Source organism: Takifugu rubripes, chromosome 6, assembly GCF_901000725.2.
Source record: "Takifugu rubripes chromosome 6, fTakRub1.2, whole genome shotgun sequence".
NCBI classification, from domain to species: domain Eukaryota; kingdom Metazoa; phylum Chordata; class Actinopteri; order Tetraodontiformes; family Tetraodontidae; genus Takifugu; species Takifugu rubripes.
Window position 1 is genome coordinate 8,281,375 of NC_042290.1, and position 18,543 is coordinate 8,299,917.

The 18,543-nt window shown below is 46.4% G+C and overlaps 3 protein-coding genes across 10 annotated transcripts; 1 reads left to right on the forward strand and 2 right to left on the reverse strand.

Annotated features, from left to right (window-relative positions):
• Positions 1-8,075: 8,075 nt before the first annotated feature.
• Positions 8,076-11,405, reverse strand: mzt2b (mitotic spindle organizing protein 2B). 6 transcript variants are annotated; one of them, XM_029837346.1, is made up of 5 exons: positions 11,295-11,405; positions 10,052-10,240; positions 9,768-9,931; positions 9,191-9,328; positions 8,076-8,747 (listed from the first exon to the last, which is right to left on the reverse strand). In XM_029837346.1, exons 2-5 carry the CDS (start codon positions 10,222-10,224, stop codon positions 8,599-8,601), a joined length of 624 nt encoding a protein of 207 aa, XP_029693206.1. In that variant the 5' UTR covers positions 10,225-10,240; positions 11,295-11,405; the 3' UTR covers positions 8,076-8,598. The 6 variants fall into 6 exon arrangements, with proteins under 6 accessions (XP_029693206.1, XP_029693208.1, XP_029693205.1 ...); XM_029837348.1 differs by having other exon boundaries at positions 11,301-11,319; XM_029837345.1 differs by lacking the exon at positions 11,295-11,405 and adding an exon at positions 10,354-10,467.
• trim23 (tripartite motif containing 23) lies at positions 10,632-14,818 on the forward strand. 3 transcript variants are annotated; one of them, XM_011604720.2, is made up of 11 exons: positions 10,632-10,814; positions 11,344-11,506; positions 11,627-11,748; positions 11,830-12,108; positions 12,240-12,422; positions 12,507-12,722; positions 12,800-12,934; positions 13,010-13,139; positions 13,215-13,325; positions 13,439-13,563; positions 13,640-14,818. In XM_011604720.2, exons 1-11 carry the CDS (start codon positions 10,722-10,724, stop codon positions 13,817-13,819), a joined length of 1,737 nt encoding a protein of 578 aa, XP_011603022.1. In that variant the 5' UTR covers positions 10,632-10,721; the 3' UTR covers positions 13,820-14,818. The 3 variants fall into 3 exon arrangements, with proteins under 3 accessions (XP_011603022.1, XP_003965442.1, XP_029693203.1); XM_003965393.3 differs by having other exon boundaries at positions 10,635-10,820; XM_029837343.1 differs by lacking the exons at positions 10,632-10,814; positions 11,344-11,506; positions 11,627-11,748 and having other exon boundaries at positions 11,846-11,953; positions 12,025-12,108.
• On the reverse strand, positions 14,590-18,135 carry ppwd1 (peptidylprolyl isomerase domain and WD repeat containing 1). Its single transcript, XM_029837342.1, has 11 exons — positions 17,966-18,135; positions 17,739-17,841; positions 17,495-17,598; positions 17,207-17,327; positions 16,677-17,124; positions 16,410-16,600; positions 15,921-16,110; positions 15,665-15,846; positions 15,498-15,579; positions 15,237-15,419; positions 14,590-15,027 (listed from the first exon to the last, which is right to left on the reverse strand). The coding sequence occupies exons 1-11, from the start codon at positions 18,093-18,095 to the stop codon at positions 14,884-14,886; spliced, it is 1,878 nt and encodes a 625-aa protein (XP_029693202.1). The 5' UTR covers positions 18,096-18,135; the 3' UTR covers positions 14,590-14,883.
• Between the last annotated feature and the right edge of the window lie 408 nt (positions 18,136-18,543).

Genomic DNA, 18,543 nt, shown 5'->3' on the forward strand with positions numbered 1-18,543 from the left:
GAACACGCAGCGTGACCTGTTAAATGTTTGTGAGCTCGGGGAAATTAGATTCACACCTTCGTACCCACTTGAAATATGTATCGTCTTCAGGGCTGGAGTGTCACAGGAGTCTGTAAATATACATACACAGAAGTCAGTTACAGTACTGAGTAATGATTCATGTGGCAAATATATGGAGGAAAAAACACATAATAAAAAGGAATGTGACTTATTTATGCTTTGCATTTTAGTCTATGTTACACTTATCCTGGTGTAAATATGGCTAAAAATCAGAAATGCATGCTTTTGCTCCCTCTGGAGCCTGATTCTATTTTTAGAAAATACTGAAATCCTAATGCGCTAACATTTAGCTTCAGCCCGATCAGTTACAACAGCATTTCTACATGAGCTTGATTAATAATACAAGAGTATTATATGCAATATGAGGGTCTACCTGCTCCGTTGGAATTTCCTCTCAAGCTTTCTACCCTGTCCAGCCGTTTCTGTGTGCCCGAGACATCCCAGGCCTCCCAGGACCTGGAAGGTTAATATTTGAGGGAAGGATGGCCCATAAATATGAGCAAAGGGACTTTTAATTAAATAAGCACTTCTTAAATATTCTCTTGGGCCGGCTGCTTTTGTTTAAAGATGATTGATTGAGCACTATCTCTCCAGGCAGGACCATTAGTTTCGCCACTCGCCGCTGTCGTCCATCCCTCCACGCCATCTCTCCATTTTCTCCAGCTCTGCCAGCATCTCTCCTCCTGTTCTCTCTCAATTACCTCTCTCGCTTCCCCCCTCGTTTTCTCCCCCCCCACACACACACACCCACCTTTTTTTGAGTTCTCCGTGCGACTGCTGTCAGCTGCCCCTTCCTTTTCTCTTTTCATCAGCCCACGTCCCTGAGCCTCTCTCTCAGGAGGCCCATACATCTCCAAACTCTTGACAAGGTAATGAGGCCATGCTAAATCCTGCCACACCCTGGAGCCACGGCAGAAGGTGGAGGAGCGGTTTGGCCCCTTGGCTGGCCCCGGCTTACTTTACGTCTGTTTCAGCTGCACTTCATGTTTACATGAGTCAGATATTTGGATCAAATCTGATTGATAAGCACATTACATTTAGTTTCTTTTCATTCTTGGGTTTATAAGACTTTCATATTAAAAACAAATCTAAGAAGTATATACAGAAGAGCAGGTCTGAGTGAAAACATTGACATATATGGGACTTAGACCTTTAACCCTTAATGCAGCTGCAATAGGAAGCCACAGTCGGTCAAATAGTCAGTGCTGGGGACGTCAGTTTTAACTGAATACATGACAAACTTACATTATCAAGACACAGAACTAAAGGAACAAATGTCCAAACAGGTTTTGTTTTTTGTCTTTTTTTTTTTTAAAAGAGGATGCCAGCTTGACACCATCAAACTGTGCTGAACTGGGCTTGACGGTTCTTTGGGTGATAATTGGTGGCGGACCCAGAGACTGGCTGACTGCAGCAGCTGTTCAGGTATTTCTCACTTTAATGATACAGACTTGGTATAGTCGCACATCGGCTCTCAATAAATGTGTCACTGTCAGATCTGGGGCCCAAATTCCATCAAAATGAAGACTTTATGTATCACTAAATAACAGCAATACAACTTTCCCCACACGACTAATCATTGCAGGAGATGAAAGGGCGTCTTCCCTCTTCCATCTCTCCCCTCTTCCCTGTTTGTCTTTCCCTCCCTCCCTCCCATCTTTCCTCTGGAACTGTGCTGCAGCAGCAGCTGGCCATGCTCTGCTGATTCCTAGCTGGAAGATGCGGATCACCAGGGAAGCTCGGTCTGACTGCGGGCGGCCGAGGCACAGTCGACACACGCGCCAACAGGGAGAAAATGCTGGTGAACGTGTCACGTGTGGGTATTTCTACATTGGAAAAATAAAATATTTACATGCAAACAATGCTGAGTGTACTTGGAAAATGTTTTGTGCTCTTCTTTATTCTATAACTCATTCAATGCTTTTTTTCCCCAATCATACGAAGTCTGTAAACTCATCACCTTGAGTTGAAAGAGTGGCTTCAGTCATCTGTGCATTTTGTCATTTAGTAGTGCTTATTATTTATTTCACTGAAAGAAAATAGTCATAAATATTTTGAATAGACACAAATTGAGCGCAAACAGAAACTCTACATCTATTTATCTGAAATCAATTATAATGGAGCATTTTTTTAATTGCTTGCAAAGGGAAAAAAACAGTGGAGGAATGTGAAAATGTTCCACAGCAAAATAAAGATGAACATGAATGAATAGGTGTAGGATGCCATGCAATGTCTTAAAAATGCTCGCGTCCTGAGATCACGTGGACTCCAACAACATGTTTACCAAATGCTTTAATGACACCGGTGGAATCTGGAAAGCAAACAGAGACTTTGATGCGCGGACTGGTCGGTGTGTGGGATGGAGTGACACTCCAAAGAGAGGAGGATGCACGGAGAGGTGATGGAGGCGATAATGGAGGCGGAGGAGAGAGAACACTCTGGGGGCACGCGGCAGGGTACAGACACGACGACTGCTCTCCAAGTATTGGTTAGAAGAGCAGGTAAAGTAGGCTGCAGGTGAATGGAGAGAGTTACTGTGTATGTGTGTGTGGGGGGGGGGGGAGGAGGGGGCGGGAGGGCGTATTAAAAATGCAGCAGTGGGGAGCAGGCCGGGGATTCACAGTAATTAGATGACAAAACGGCGGCGGGCTGGAGATGAGAGAGAGGGGTCACACACAATGCCACTGCCGCCGGGTAATTTGTAAGTGTCAATCACTGGCCTGCCAGGGGAAAAGCGAGAGGGAGAGAGTGGAGGGAGAGTGGGAGGAAAAGGGGGGGCTAGAGGGGAAGAATATGAGTGTGCTAGCGGGCTGGAGGAGACAGGAAAGAAGTGGGTTTGGAAGGAGAGTCAAAAACAAAGCAGAAGTTGAGAAGATGTGATGAAGATGTTACAAAACTAACATACGAGTCATGGTTCAACTCACATGGAGCTGACAGACAAATGCAACGAACATGAATCACCAATAACTGTCCACTAAAGGTTCTTCTCAAATCTCACTTGCTCAGTTTGCCGCAGTCTGTCCCAGCAGGAATACACACCCTGGACAGGTCGCCATTCACCCACACACTAGCAGCTCTGGTAATTTAGAGTCTCCAGTCAACCTCCTGCTATCAAAACAATTGACTCCTCATTTGGCTTTCATTTAACAAATCAATGAGGCAGCTCTGCCCTGCGGTCACTCTCAGACACACTCGGGCCGCTAACTTTGAATTTCCGGTACGCCAGAGACGACTGAAGCAGAACAACCAGCTGAATGGAAACAGCATTAACCTTAAGAGGACCGGCAGCATACACGCGTATTTACACCATTCTGGGGTCGTCGTGTTCGTCGTGTGCTTTGACAGACAGGTGAATGTGCACCGTGTGTCTGACAGAGAGCCCCCCCCCCTTCCAGTGTGTACAATGGGGCTAGCTGTTGGCATTATTCCAGTGTGTGTGTGTGTGTGGAGCAAACACAATGGTTAAGCATCACAGCAGTCACACACACACATGCGCGCACATGTGGGACCAAACACACACACACACACACCCTTTCACACACGGACAAATCAAAGCATGTGGTTAAAAAAGGTGCGTCTCATCTTCCTTTACACATGCAAAACTGTCATGCAGGCATTGTGGGAGCGTGTCAGGGCACAACAGCGCTCACATATACCAGGGTTCTCTGGTGCTGGGAGCTCACGGGACAGCCACTGGTTTGTTTATGTGCAGTTCACACACTTTTTTGCATGTATTTGTGGCAGAAACGCCGCATAACGAACAAAAGCCAGATGCCTCTCACACAACAATCACGGCGTAAACCAAAAAGAATGGAAAGAGAAAATCTATTCTCACCACTTACAGGTAATTTGTGTTTGCCAGGGTTTTTTTTAACCGTATTGGATTTCCAGAGCGTGTAAAGACAAAAGGAAAAAGTCAGGAAATAAGTTCCCAAACTGTAAAGCAAAGGTGTAATAATTAAACATGCATAATTAAAGGCAATTAAAACTCCCCACAGTTGAAATAGACAGAGGAGAAAATGAATGAATGAATTACAACCGAGGCAAAGATCGAGTAACCTCAGTTTCTGCCATGATTAAAAAGAATTTCCAGCACCGCGGTACGTGCGTGTGCACGCGCCACCTTTGGAGATTTCTTAATTGGGAAATGATGAAACCATCTTTTCTTCTGGGCTTCATTCTTTCCATCAACAATTAGCAGCCCACAAGCCAAACCATTGCATTTGTTCTCCATGGAAGCTTTTCTATGACTTTCTTTAAAGAACAAAAGGCTTCAAGCAGAATTCATCAGATCAGGATATTCGAGTCCTGATCCAGGGCTGTGTTGTGTGGCAATTCTAACAAACAAGCTATTATTTAGCAATAAATTCTTTGCATAACGTTGCTAACAGGTCCTTTTACACTAAAACAATATTAAAAGCCCATTAACCCATTAAACCCTTTATTATGGGGGGGGGGGGGGGGAATCCTACTAAACACATGGATACTAAACACATGGATTTTAGGTTATTTGGGTATTGTAGTCCATAGACTGTTTGGTATAATTAGACAAGTACCTTCTCCCCTTCCAAAGGACTGCAAACATGATCGGATCTCCTGTTTTTCAAGGGTTAATATAAAAATATATATTTTTACCAGAACGACCTGGGACACTGAAAATGATGGACTTCAAGTTCAGCCCTCAACCCCATCCAACAAATTTGGGTACCACTACTACATGAACATGAAGTGAAATGATATTCTCAAGATTTAATAGTGTTTGTACCACCGCAAAGGTGCAAGTTGTGTTTCCCGCGGCAACAAAAACCATCGTGAGACAACTCGATAACCACTGGTGTGCATTTGCCTGGTAACAAGCTCGCACAAGAAGCCAAAGAAGAATCTTCTAAATTATTAGTGTTGACAGACGGACTGTGGTGCTGAATGGGTGGTAGTTGGACGACAGCAGCATCACAAACAAAGCTTGCTGTTTTATATCAGAGGTACTGGAACTCCGCTGTTGCCCCTTCAAAACTGTGCATATCGTGCACATAAAGAGGTCCCATTGTGCACTGGGGTGGCCCAGAAACTCTCCGGGAAGGACCTCATCAAGGTCTGATTAAACAGAACTAAACACACTTGTCCACAACAACAGCAGACTCACACTTGTTATACAGCGCGAGGCGTTTGTGAACACACTTTAGAGCGGCAAACCACAGTCTTTTTTTCCAGAAAATAATTATTGTGAGACGAGCCTCGCGTAGAGGCGGCGAGCGCGTCTCACCTGATGAGTGTTTATGCGTAACCTGCCAACCTATCACACAATAGGAGTCCAAATAGGTGTTAACTGTGTTTTGTTCCCACAGCTGCTATTAACAGACAGAGCGTTCATCATTGTGCTAATAAAGTGAATAAACAGACAATGATAAAGGGGCCCTGTTCACTGCTTCGGTGTCTACATTACAAAAAAAGCAACTCTCAAACACTCCATTTGTGTGTGAAATTATTCTGCGTGAGAACATCTTCCTGGCAACTTCCTAATTTTTGGAGGGAAAAGTAGAGGAAATGGCAGCCTAATTGCATTCTAAAGAGAGCCAATTCAATGCCTAAGTTACAATCACAGCTGCCCACAGCGACCTTCTGATCCCTGCAACGGTTCAAGGTAGAGACAGACAGAAAAGGAGGATCAGCATGAAAGACGACAGCGTACACAGCACAGAATATAGAGCGGATGGAGATATAGAGACAGAGGGTGGAGGGAGGCAGCGCAACAAGATGGAGAGAGACTGTCTGCACATACTGTCAAGGCAGTTAATATAAGCCGGGGAGATAAGGCACCACAGACAAACATTGACCAAATCAGGCATTTCAGCTGCACAGGCCGAACTGTCAGTCAGCCTGAGAGACAGACCAACAATCAGCACTCTACCCCTGATAAGGGCTCTACTGAGCGCGTGCAGGAAATAGCCAATCTGCAGCCGGCCTGGCTAGGAGGCTGATGGCAGGGAGTGGAGAAGGGAGGTGTGATGATGGAGTGGGAAGGGCTGTTGTGGGGGGATCGAGGATGTAGAGAGACAACAAGTGAGGGAACCCGGCCTGTGAATGCAGAGGGAAATGAAGACGGCATGAGTGCAGAATAATACTCAGGAGAAAGGGAAGAAAACAGGATGATATTCCGCCACACCTCCATCAAGGGCTCTTGCAGATTAAGAGAATCAGGAGGGAATAAGAAATGTGGGTGGTGGGGAGGAAAGGTATGATATTGGCTCTTAAAATAGTGCCTCTTCCCTGTTTTTTGTCACCTGGGAACAGCTTGCACAGAGAGAGTGTGAGAACCAGGTTTAGACCAACACCTTGCATTAATGATTTGCCAACAGCTTTGACTAGCTCATTATTCAATGTGCCATTCCCCTTTCCTTGCACACAATAGCATCATTTTATCGTCTCCATTGATTAATGGTGCATACAGTGCGCACGTGCACGGCCTCCTCTGCCTCTGTGTGTGTGTGTGTGGGGGGGGGGGGGGGGGGGGGGGGGGGGTGAAGGATAACGTTCTCTAGTTAATGGAGGAGTCTGCACTAGCTTTGAAATCCCCTCATGACAAAATAAACACATCCTAAAATGTTTGAGCGGATGCCTATGGAAACCAAAGGTGGTGGAAGGTCTCCAGCCGGAGCTTGGACCCACACTGACCCCTATAGGTCGCCCGTGGAACCGCAGCTTCCAAGCGCGTGGAAATAATTTCCCCGTCGTTTACCTTTGTCAAACACATTTAGGTTCCTCCGAGCAAAGCAGTGGGAAGAGAGAGCGAGAGAGAGAGAGCAAGAGAAGAGAGAGGGAGTGCAAACAGCTGGTGAGTGTTTATTTTCAGCAGAGGAGTCAGAGGGGTGTCTGGGCTTCCTTGATCATGAAGCAAAATGCCATTACCATGACCACTGATAACAGTGGGAATCATAAACAAGCTAATCACAGAGGGTCTGTTTGTATTCTCATTTGTATTTCATGCAAAGGGGGAGGGTGCAGAAAGCCACGGGGATGTGGATGGAGAGCGGGTGGGTCTGTGTGCGAAAGGGTTAAGTTCCCTCCCTGGTTGCATGCTGCTTCCCCTTGCTCTGTCAAGCCCCATTAAACCTGCTACACCACAGCAATAAGGTGCCATCAATTACAGGCACACTGCCATCAGTGCAGAGCACAGAGGAGAGGCAGGAGCACATAAACAGGACAAACGGCCACATAAAAGAGCCCGCGGCTACATAAAGCCCTGCAGACTGCCTCAGACACACACACACACACACACACACACACACACGTGTGCCTCCACACTCCGCCCGTGTTTGCGTCTGTGCCACGCTGGTGGTGAACCAGAGGCGGCTTTGTTCCGAATGCACAAAAAAAGAATGCAGCGTGCGATTTCGGCCTCACTCATTGACGAAGAAGCGTTGCCTTTAAGGAAAGGCAGAAATGTGGCTGAACGACAGCGTGCGCTGCTACTGCCCCCATGTGATGCTGCAGGAGAACCATCAGCCGGGTCAGAAGCGCCGGCAAATTCCGACAATTCCGCCTCCGAATCCCAACAATGTCCCCTGCAATCAGTGAAGACGGGTGAAATGTCCTTCATTAGACCGTTGCAGGCAGATCAAGTGAGCATCTTCGAAAGTGACACTTTACAGTCCTCTCCATAACACACTGGCCAGGGATTCCTCAAGGTTCTACCCGTATTATCTACCCAGCATTGAACCACACAGGACAGCTGTTCTACTTCAGCAGCACACAAAGACAGACCCGAGCATCACCATCGTGAGACCCGCACAAAATAATTTTCTTCTGCCATTGTACCATCTTTAGCCGTTACCGTGAGACTGGAAGTAGAAGCTCGATATTCTTTTTGTGTGGTGAAAATGACTGAAAATCCAATACTGTTGATTTACCAAAAAAAAAAAAAAAAAAAAACCTCTATAAATATTGCACAGAGATCTGCATATTCTTAGAAAATAACCAGTCAGAAATCTGAGAAAAAAACCTCCCCAAATGAAAAATATTCAATAGTTTTATTCAGTAATTTATTTAAGACAAATTGTATAAAAAGATTGCACATTAAATTCACTTTTCAGGAGTAAAACAAGTTTTTTTGTGTTTGTCTGCGATATAAACACAGAACACAAAACTTTTTGCTGTTACATCGGAACAGAAAACGTACCCACACGTGGTTTTAGCATTTATTGTCTGGCTGATGTTCAACAGTTTTCTATACAACCTCTGTGTGTTGACTTGACCCAGTGCACCTCACGGGTGTTTTAGAGCTCACAGCAGGGTTTAAAGTCACTGAGAGAAGTCATTTTAGAAATTACAGTCTAGCAGTAATTGTCTATAAATCCTGAGCTACCATTTAGAATAGAATTTGTAATTATTAATTACTTTATGGAGTGTCTTCATGTGGTTATTTTGAGGAACTTTAAGTCATTCCAAAGTTGTTTTTTTTACATGTTTGTAAACTAAACCAAACTTAAAATAAAGGCATAAAGAGAAAATATTTACAAATGGCAAACACTGAATGGAGTTCTATGAGGAGTTTATCTGGGAAGAGGAGCTGCTGCTCCCGGAGCTCTTATTCTTCTGCCCCCTGGTGGCGCTGGGCTGCCGCTGCACTCGCTGACTGGAGGTCTCCCTGCTCTTCTCACCGTGGGCCGCTCCTGTTTTACTGCGCACCGCTGGCACACAGGCAAGAGAAGGAAAAGAAATCAGTCCACGAAGCAAGGTTCGAGCTACTAGAGCTGTGCTTTACAAGCCTGGTGCAGACATGGCAAACCTTACGAACATGGAACCAAGTGGTGGCGAGGAAAGGATGGAACGACAGGATGTCTACGATCTTCTCTTTAGTATTAGAAAATAATTTGAAAATTATTGCAATGTGTGAAATAGACATCCCATAACCATCCTCGAAGGAATTGAAATAATTTTTGCGGGATAACACAGCATTATTTAATGATTCAAGGTTGGTTTTTTTTTAAATGGTTGAGATATTTGTTTAACATGCACGCATTCATGCAGGTCGCCGCTCACAAGTTTCAATTCTTTAAAATATGAGGCAATGGATAAAGCAGGCAGGGGGGCAGATGGAGACAGGTGTAGGACAAAGTGCACCAAAGGGAACCTTGAGAGTGAGGAGTGTTAGTGTCTTGGGGGCCGTAGACCACAATCTTAGTGTTGACCCTTGTGGCTCTGGGGCCAGATGAGGTGGGGGGAGCTGTGGGAAGCTTAGGGCTCTTTCCAGAGACCAAAGGCTCCTCTTCTTAAGTGGAAGAGTAGAATTTAAAAGAGGACAGAAAAGAAACAGAAGACTGATGACAGCGTGAAGCTCAGATCCAAACATTTGCTGTACTTCCAACGTGTCGAGAAAAAAAAAATCTTAAGAGGCGGGTGGTGAAGGGTGTCTGCAAAAACGAGCCAATTATCTGCAGACAGTAGTGCTTAAGGAAAGGAATTAATATATACTGTACATGCACGAGAAAGAAGTGAGAAAATCACCAACAAATGGGGGAGGAAATTGAAGTACATTCTAGTGGTTTTATCTATTGTTACAGTTTTATTTATATTCTAATTTCTAATCATGGTTGAGCTTTGCTAATATGTGACAAATAAACCATCAACCAACGCAGTCATCCAGGTTTTGCTTCACCTCTTAGGTCTATATGATATATACCATACATGAGCGTGCTGCGTTCACTGACCTTTTGGCTCTGTGGGTGCAGCGGCGACACTGGTCGACTGGGAGGCAGCTGAAGACTCAGTGCTGCCCAAAGTTTCAACAATCCTCTGGCCTGCACACATGGCCTTGAGGGTCTGGAAGACTGCCTGGGGAGCCACATTCATCTTCAGCAGGTCCACAATGATCCTGGTCGGGATGAGATGAGACAAATGAGAAAGGGAAATGAATATCAGTCCTGAAATCAAGCTCTGATTGTAGATTACAGATGCTGCTTTGTTCAGTGTATGGCTCTGTTATGGTACTAACTTAAACACTTCCTGGTCCATGTTGATCCCCGCAGCCTGTGTCAATTCAAACAGCTCGGCATCTTCTGCACTGAGAATTTTCTTCTTTTTCATGGCGTATTTCTGGACGATACTGGTGACCACAAGCGCAGGAGATCCAGGGGCCGAGGCTGCGCGTTGTGTTGGCTGAGACATCGCTGACAGAATCGGTCTGCGGGAATGAAAACAATTAAAAACTCAATCGAAACGAAGACAAAAATAAATGGGATGTTACAAAAGATGGGCGATGTAAGCAGCGAATGAATAAAACCTACAGGTACGCACAGCTAAATTATTTGTTGGGATTGTTACTGTAAAAACGGTAAACACTTGTTTGGGGCAGACGAGTCGCGCAAAATATGCGTCATCATGTGACCCCCCCGGTGTCATCGCGCATGCGCTGCGAACTTAAAATTATATTATTCTGTATTTCTCGATTTATGCGGCTGCGTGTATTGATCTGAATCAATGCATGGCTTATATAAATAAATGTATTTTGAGCAATGAGGAAAAACACGGACAAACAATAAAACGTTTCGCTAAAGATAACTATTACCATAAAAACGCTGACAGACCGAAACCGGAAATACTTGAGGGATTGTTATCTTGAATAAAATCAACGTTAACTCAGTCCTCTGCGCAGTCGTCCAAGAATGGCCGCTGCTGCAGCTGGAATAAACAAGCAGGTCGCTGTAGCTGTGATGGAGCCCTGTATCCGACACGGGAGAGGAGCTAATGCCCACACGGTTAAGGTTATTGCACTACCAAAATGGACCGCAAATATTGACTGTAATTTTGATTAGTTTTTACTGGGTGCCTCGAGCTGTAGTGTCTTCGCATTTTGGGGTTGATGGCTGCTGCGTTGGCGTTGGTGCTGGTGCCACTGGATGCCAGACACTGAGATTAGAATGTGGATTAGCTGCTAGCGAAAGTTGTGCCAGGCAATGCTTATTGCGCACTTACATTGCGATTAATGTCGATAGTTCTGTGCAAATCAACGGCCGTTTGCTTCTACAGTGCTAAATGCTAGGAGATTTCTTTAGCTAGTTGGCACAAGCCGCGGCAGACTGCAGCGGCTTCGTGCTGGTGTAGCCCAGTATCGTGAGCTCCTTTTCCCTCACTGCATTGCTCGTATTTTCGAGTACATCTGCGTCTGTCATCATAGCATTCGATAGGGGCTAAATGACGCCTCTCGAGTTCAGATTATCCACTTGCGTAAAACTCACGTTCACCTCGATCGAGTTTTACCCCATCACGCCGTGTGTTCTTTTCCAGGTGTTGGAGTGTGGTGTCTGCGAGGATGTCTTCTCCCTGCAAGGGGACAAGGTCCCCCGTCTTCTGCTGTGTGGTCACACGGTGTGCCATGACTGTCTCACCCGGCTGCCCCTCCATGGCCGAGCGGTCCGCTGCCCCTTCGACAGACAGGTCACTGAGCTGGGTAAGTCAGATGGTGTTTATGTTACTGTTACTGCAGCAACACGTGTAAATCCTTCCCTTTTACGTATTAAGAGGGACTCAATGTTTGTGTTAAAACTCCCGTTTCTTCACGTCGCTCCAGGGGATTCTGGAGTTTGGGGTTTGAAGAAGAACTTTGCGCTTTTAGAGCTTCTTGAGCGACTCCAAAATGGAGCGAGCAATCAGTCAGGAATGGCAGACGACACCCTGAAAGGCATGGGAGAGGTGAGTCGCCCTCGATTTCCGCAGCACCAACCCGGTCCCGTTCCCGGTGTCGCTTCCACTCACCTTTTCCCCTCCGTGCAGCGCATCATTCGCTGCGATGAGGACGAGAGCCACACGGCCTCCATGTACTGCACCGTGTGTGCCACTCACCTGTGTGCCGAGTGCTCCCAGCTCACCCACTCCACCCGCACGCTGGCCAAGCACCGCCGGGTGCCGCTGGCGGACAAGCCTCACGAGAAGACCCTGTGCCCGCAGCACCAGGTCCACGCCATTGAGTTTGTGTGCCTGGAGGAAGCCTGTCAGTCGGGGGCCCTCATGTGCTGCGTGTGTAAGGAGTACGGCAAACATCAAGGGCATAAGGTAGAGCCGTCACACTTCCTTCCAAGTTATCTAACGTTACGCTGTCAGTATGGTTTCGATAAATGCCCTCGATTTGGAGCTTTTCGCTGAATTTCCTGCCTTGACGTGCTCGTCGGTGTTTTTATTTCCAGCATGCTCTTCTGGAAACCGAAGCAAACCAGATCCGCGCGTCCATCCTGGACATGGCACACTGCATCCGCACCTTCACAGACGAGGTGTCGGAGTACTCTCGGAAGTTGGTGGGAATCGTTCAGCAGATAGAGGGCGGGGAGCAGATAGTGGAGGACGGCGTCGGCATGGCGCACACAGAACACGTGAGACCTTTTTTTTTGGATCGGAAACGTGCACCTTCTTCGCTCTTCTCCTGACAGTAACGGTTGATCCTTGCCTCGCCGCAGGTCCCCGGCACAGCGGAGAGCGCGCGCTCCTGCGTCCGGGCTTACTTCGCAGACCTCCACGAGACGCTGTGTCGGCAGGAGGAGATGGCGCTGAGCGTGGTGGACGCCCACGTCAGGGAGAGGCTGATCTGGCTGAGGCAGCAGCAGGAGGACATGACCATCCTGCTGTCTCAGGTGTCCACCGCCTGCCTGCACTGTGAAAAAACCCTTCAACAGGTAGGAAACTCGATGCGCGTTCGAAATGCTCCCTCGACGGAAGCGTTCGTATCTGTAACGCCGGGTTCCCGTCGCAGGACGACTGCAGAGTTGTGCTGGCCAAGCAGGAGATCAGCTGCTTATTGGAGACGCTCCAGAAGCAGCAGCACCAGTTCACGGAGCTGGCCGACCACATTCAGCTGGACGCCGGCATCCCCGTCACCTTCACCAAGGTGGGCGCCGTCCCCCCCTCACATCCTCGCCTTGCAGGTTCAGAGTCCATCAATGTCGACTCTTCTCTGTTCCAGGACAACCGGGTCCACATAGGTCCGAAGATGGAGATCCGCGTTGTGACTCTGGGTCTGGATGGAGCCGGAAAAACCACCATCCTCTTCAAGCTCAAACAGGACGAGTTCATGCAGCCGATCCCGACGATCGGTAAGAGCGCCGATCGGCAGGTCTCCGCGTCTCCTCTGCAAACCTCTGATTAGATCCTGCGTTTCATCTCTGAAGGCTTTAATGTGGAGACGGTGGAATACAAGAACTTAAAGTTCACCATCTGGGACGTGGGTGGAAAACACAAGCTCAGGCCTCTCTGGAAACACTACTACCTGAACACTCAAGGTATCATCTGGGAAAATGTTCTTTTATGCTCAATTCTGGGTTTGACCAAGCCTGCGATGTCACCTGGTCACTTCCCCGGGCTGTTTTTTACCGTCATCGTGTTGTGTGTCCAGCGGTGGTGTTTGTGATCGACAGCTGTCACCGGGACAGACTCATGGAGGCCCACAGCGAGCTCGCCAAACTACTGACGGAGAAGGAGCTGCGAGACGCGCTGCTGCTCATCTTCGCCAACAAACAGGTACCGTGGCGATAAGCACACACTCGTTTGGCCTCTTGTTTTGACTGGCGTCGTCCCTGTGTGTGCACGTTTGCAGGATGTCCCCGGCGTCGTGTCGGTGGAGGAGATGACGGAGCTGCTGAGCCTGCACAAGCTGTGCTGCGGGAGGAGCTGGCACATCCAGGGCTGCGACGCCCGCAGCGGGATGGGACTCCACGAGGGGCTGGACTGGCTCTCAAGGCAGCTGGTGGCAGCAGGGGTCCTGGATGTGGCCTAATCCCACCCTCCCGCTTCTCTCCCCTCAGAGTGCGGCTTCAAGTTGACCCTCCTCACCTCCAGGTCACACCCGGCTAAAGACGAACGCTCTCTGCTCCATTTTAAGGCAGCTGACTTCTCGCCACTACGTTTTGACTCTGCTACAAGTGTTTCCCCTCAGAAGTTGACGTAGTCTGTTACTCTTCCCGTTCCCTCGCCACCTCGAGACATCCAGCCACTCCTGTACAGATCCTGTAATTTATTAACCCCTGGTGTGTACAGTCAGAACTAATCCTGAGATGTAACCATATGCTAATTCCAGTGTATGTGCAGGTTAGCGAGATGGGACAGGAATGATTGTTATCGGTGAAATCCAGTGGCTTTGAACATCTGGACAAATATTGCGATATTCCCGGCCGGGCCTCGACAGATGCCCTTCCGAGGGGTCATGAATTGTGTTTTTAATCATTTGCTGCCTCTGTGCTAGTTTGGGAAAGAATGTTGCTGTGAAATTGTTTTCCGTTACAGAACAAGCAGTCTACTGAATTTATGAGCAGGAACATAGACGTTAATGTTGGTGCGAGGTGCAACTTCCACTGGCTTTTTTTTTGTTTTTAGAAAAAAAACACTTTATTTGCTGCCTCGTTACTTTTCACCAGGAAGCAGATGAACAGTTAAACAGAACATCTGGGGTGGAGTCCTTCGGGGTTCTTTAGGTCCTGAGTGAAGCTGCTCCCACGATCAACAGCCTTTTAGGCTCAAATGTGAAAGCATCAAAGTGGACGGCTGTGGTGTTTCTATCGTTCCTGATTGATTTCATCCTTTATTCATTGCTATGTAATGTTTATACTATGTATAAAAACACAAATGCACGTGTGAAAAGCCTTTACATATACGCACACATGTCCATCTGTTGAAAGCACAAGGCGCATCTGAACATTTGTTACCAGTGGATTTACGTTGTTGCTTTTGTAAATGACTTGGATTGTGACGCTGTAAAAAAATAAACTAACCGACCTTGTCTGGTTTGGTCGCCTCCATCTAATAGATTCTCACATTAATAAACCCTTCCGCTAAACAAAGGTATCACTTAATGGTAATACTGATGATGTTGATGTCTTCGTAAGGTTTGTCAGTCTTTGGGTGGACTTTGGAGTTGGAGATCCTCTGGACCGTTTCCATTCCTTTCGTGCATCTTCCAAACACGGTGTGCTTGTTGTCCAGCCAAGGCTGTGAGAGGAGACACAGAGGATAAATGTTAATAAATATAAGGTTGCTAGATACTGACTCATACCTGACATCTCTCAGACGAACAAAGCAACGGTAAAGTCACTGCCAGTTGCTAGCCAGGAGTTACGAAATAGCTTAGCATAATGTAGCAAAAAGAGAGGGAATGTCAACACTTTTCAGACTGAATGATGGTCAGATGTATAGCTTACAGTGGGCACAACAGTGATGAAAAACTGCGAGCCGTTGGAGGCGGGGCCTCCATTGGCCATACTGAGCGTGTAGGGGCGGTCGTGCCTCAGTGTTGGTTGGAACTCATCCTCGAACTCTCCTCCCCAGATGCTCTCCCCACCCATGCCCGTGCCTGTGGGGTCTCCCGTCTGGATCATGAAGCCCTACGTGCAGCGGAACACAGAAGCATCAATGAGGGGATGTCTGCAGGGATCTACTCAGATCAGGTTTATCAGCCGTACTTTGATGACTCTGTGGAATATGTGGTTATTGTAGTAGCCGTTCCTGCTGTGCACACAGAAGTTCTCCACAGTTTTGGGACATCTATGAGGACAAGAGAGACAAGTTAAAAGTCCTGGAAAGTGTAACTGAAGTCTTTCTGACAGCACGAATGTGCTCTAACACTCACTCTACAGGGAAGAGTTTGATGTGTATGTCTCCCATGGTGGTGTGGATGATGGCGCTGTCTGACACCCTCTTAGGGCCCTCGGCCTGCGTGGCCGCCATCACCTCTTCCTTTGAGGGCTTCTCGTTAAAGATGTCTCTGTCTGAATCGGCGCTCTTGGTATCCTCGGGTTCTCTTTTGGTAAACTTGGGAGTCAAAACAAAGAGTTCACAACTGCAGAACAAACACTGAAGGGAGGTGAATCTCGTTGTTCTCTCACCATGTAGAAGCGATTCTTCTTAAAGGCGGTGCAGAATATAGTCGGGTCAGGCTCCACGTTCTTCAAGGCAGGGTTGTCAGATGCCTTCATTTCTACTGTAGGCGCCACTTGCACGGTCTTGGCGACCCCCTGGAACAGGCTCAACTGGACCACACGAATGTTCTCCAGTTTCCCAAGAATCCGCACACATCTGGAGAGAAAGATCCGAATTTTGATATTTGACTGTCTATTTTATGGAGCCGTTAGCAGCTTTGCGCCACTTCTTAACCCTAGACGCAGAAAACCAGTCATTATCTGGTGTGACCACAATTTGCCTCACACAGCCCAACGTATCTCATGTGCATAGAGTTGATCAGGATACTGATGCGTATATATATCAGTGTATATTATAGCATTTCTAATATGGACTAGTTAGTGTTAAACTGTTGATTTCCTATAACCACTGAATATTATGGAGCCCCAACCTATCTCTAGTTTACAGGAACATACTTGTTGGTTTCCACATTGATGACCTTGATGCCCAGCATGGTCCCATAAAGCACAAAGTGACCAGTTTCATCAAAGATGATATTGACGAGCCGGATACCATCCACCTTCTCCAGTTCTCTCTCTGCAGCCATTCTCCTTCCAAACTCCATGTCAGGCAGCTGCTGCCTCATCTGCTGCAGCTCTGTAAACATCTGACACGCAAAGCAATTAAGCCAATACATTATTTACATGCTTAAAGGTGTAGATCAATAATGCGTGATCACTTACTGTAAGGGATTCATCGAAAACTCTCATGAGTTTTCCTGTAAGGAAGCGGAAGATTCGGACTTTCCTGTCACAGGCAATGGTGGCCATTTTCTTCCCGTCAGGGGAAAATGCAAGACTGGTGGGATAGGTTTTGTGTTTGGCGAATTCATACAAGTCTGTGTCCGTTTTGTATTCCCAATGGACGTTCTTGGGGAACTTGAATTCGCTCGGCAGGCCGGTCCAGTACTCCAGCATTCCTGCTTTGTCAGCAGAGACGATGACTCGAAATTGAGGATTCAGGCGAATTTGGGATAATGGGGCGGCGTGCATCTTCTCAAAGATGTGCAGGGGCTGACCGTTTCCTCTTCCATCATAGACAAAAATCTTCCCTGTTGATTTTTCTGAACAGGCCACAGTGGAAATGGCATCTCTAGGATTGGAGATCCACTCACACTTGCCTGGATGAAAACTGTAGAGACCAACATTCAACATTTCAACTTCATGGTTACACATTGAAGCTACAATGTGATTAATGTGTAATTTACACTTACCCCAATTTCAACATGTTGATCATGTCAAAGTTGACAACATCAAATACTTTCATAGCCTGGTCATCACCAACAGAGCAGAAGAGGGCCCCTTCAGAGCTGACTGCAATGCTTTCTAATACACCTGCACAATAAACAAGACCAGAAAGTGTGATTACACACTGAAACAATACTGCACGTTGCATTGTGTATACCATGATGTCATCATCATGTTCATGCTATTGGTCGATTAAGGACTGTTGTGTGCAATTGTACTAAGTTTCTATCCACAGTGAAGAAGTCAATTAATACCCAAATGGCTTCGAAAATGTTTCACAAACTCTATTCCTTCATGCTCGTTTTTCTTCCAAAACTTTAAATGTCCATCTTGGCTGGCTGTAATAACAAAGTCTGTCCTGAAAAAGAAATTCCATTTTTAAAAAAGAAGAATGAACCTTGAGAAGAGTTAGACAGCTCAATATGTTGAAACGTATTCATGTCATTGACAAGATGTTGCATTGTTCATCGCAGAGCCTTCAGGGGCATTATAACTTACTTGGTGCATACTATGTGCGTAATAACATCTCTGTGCATGTAGCTTCGTTCATACATTGCAGCTGACGGGAGATTGTCCAGATACACACGTTCAAATTCGAGCACTAAAAAGAAACAAAACAAAAACACAGAAGGTCCAAGTTTAGTTTCGTTAGCATGATTAGCATTGTGTAGCTGAAGCTACCGATTAAGTAAATATGGCGGTGGTATTAAAATGCCCAAACAAACCTTTCCTTTTCTTGGTCTTAGTGGCTTCGCTCGGCATTGGACCAACCCATTCATCCTCTTCTGCATCCCCGTCCCCATCGGCGTTATTGTCTGCTTTTCGCTTAAGTTCCACACTTTCTGCTGCCGCCATTGCTTGTAACGTAGTCCGTTCTGAATTATGGTACTTCCGTACGGCACCTGACTTTCCTAAATTTATTTTAAGCGCTGTCTGTGTAGGGCAGCGTGCGTATACAAACTCTTTATACCGTAATAGAGGCAGAATATATATTTTTTAAAATATTATGTCACTTTATTGTCTCTTTAAAATATATTTCATACGATTCTAGAAATACCCTTTGAGACATTTACTTGCAAGATAACACATACGGACCCCAAAATGTCAAATAGAATTTCTTCTGTGTCTAAACATGTCAATAACTTCATCTATGTTTTATTTGCGCGTACCTGAATTCTAGTTTTTGCCATTAAAACTGGGTGGAACCTATGTCGTCGTTTTGGACGGATTGTTATTATGTAACACGAGCCAAACCAAAAGTTTACATTCGGGGTTTAAGAAAGAACTCTTGACATTTTCTGTT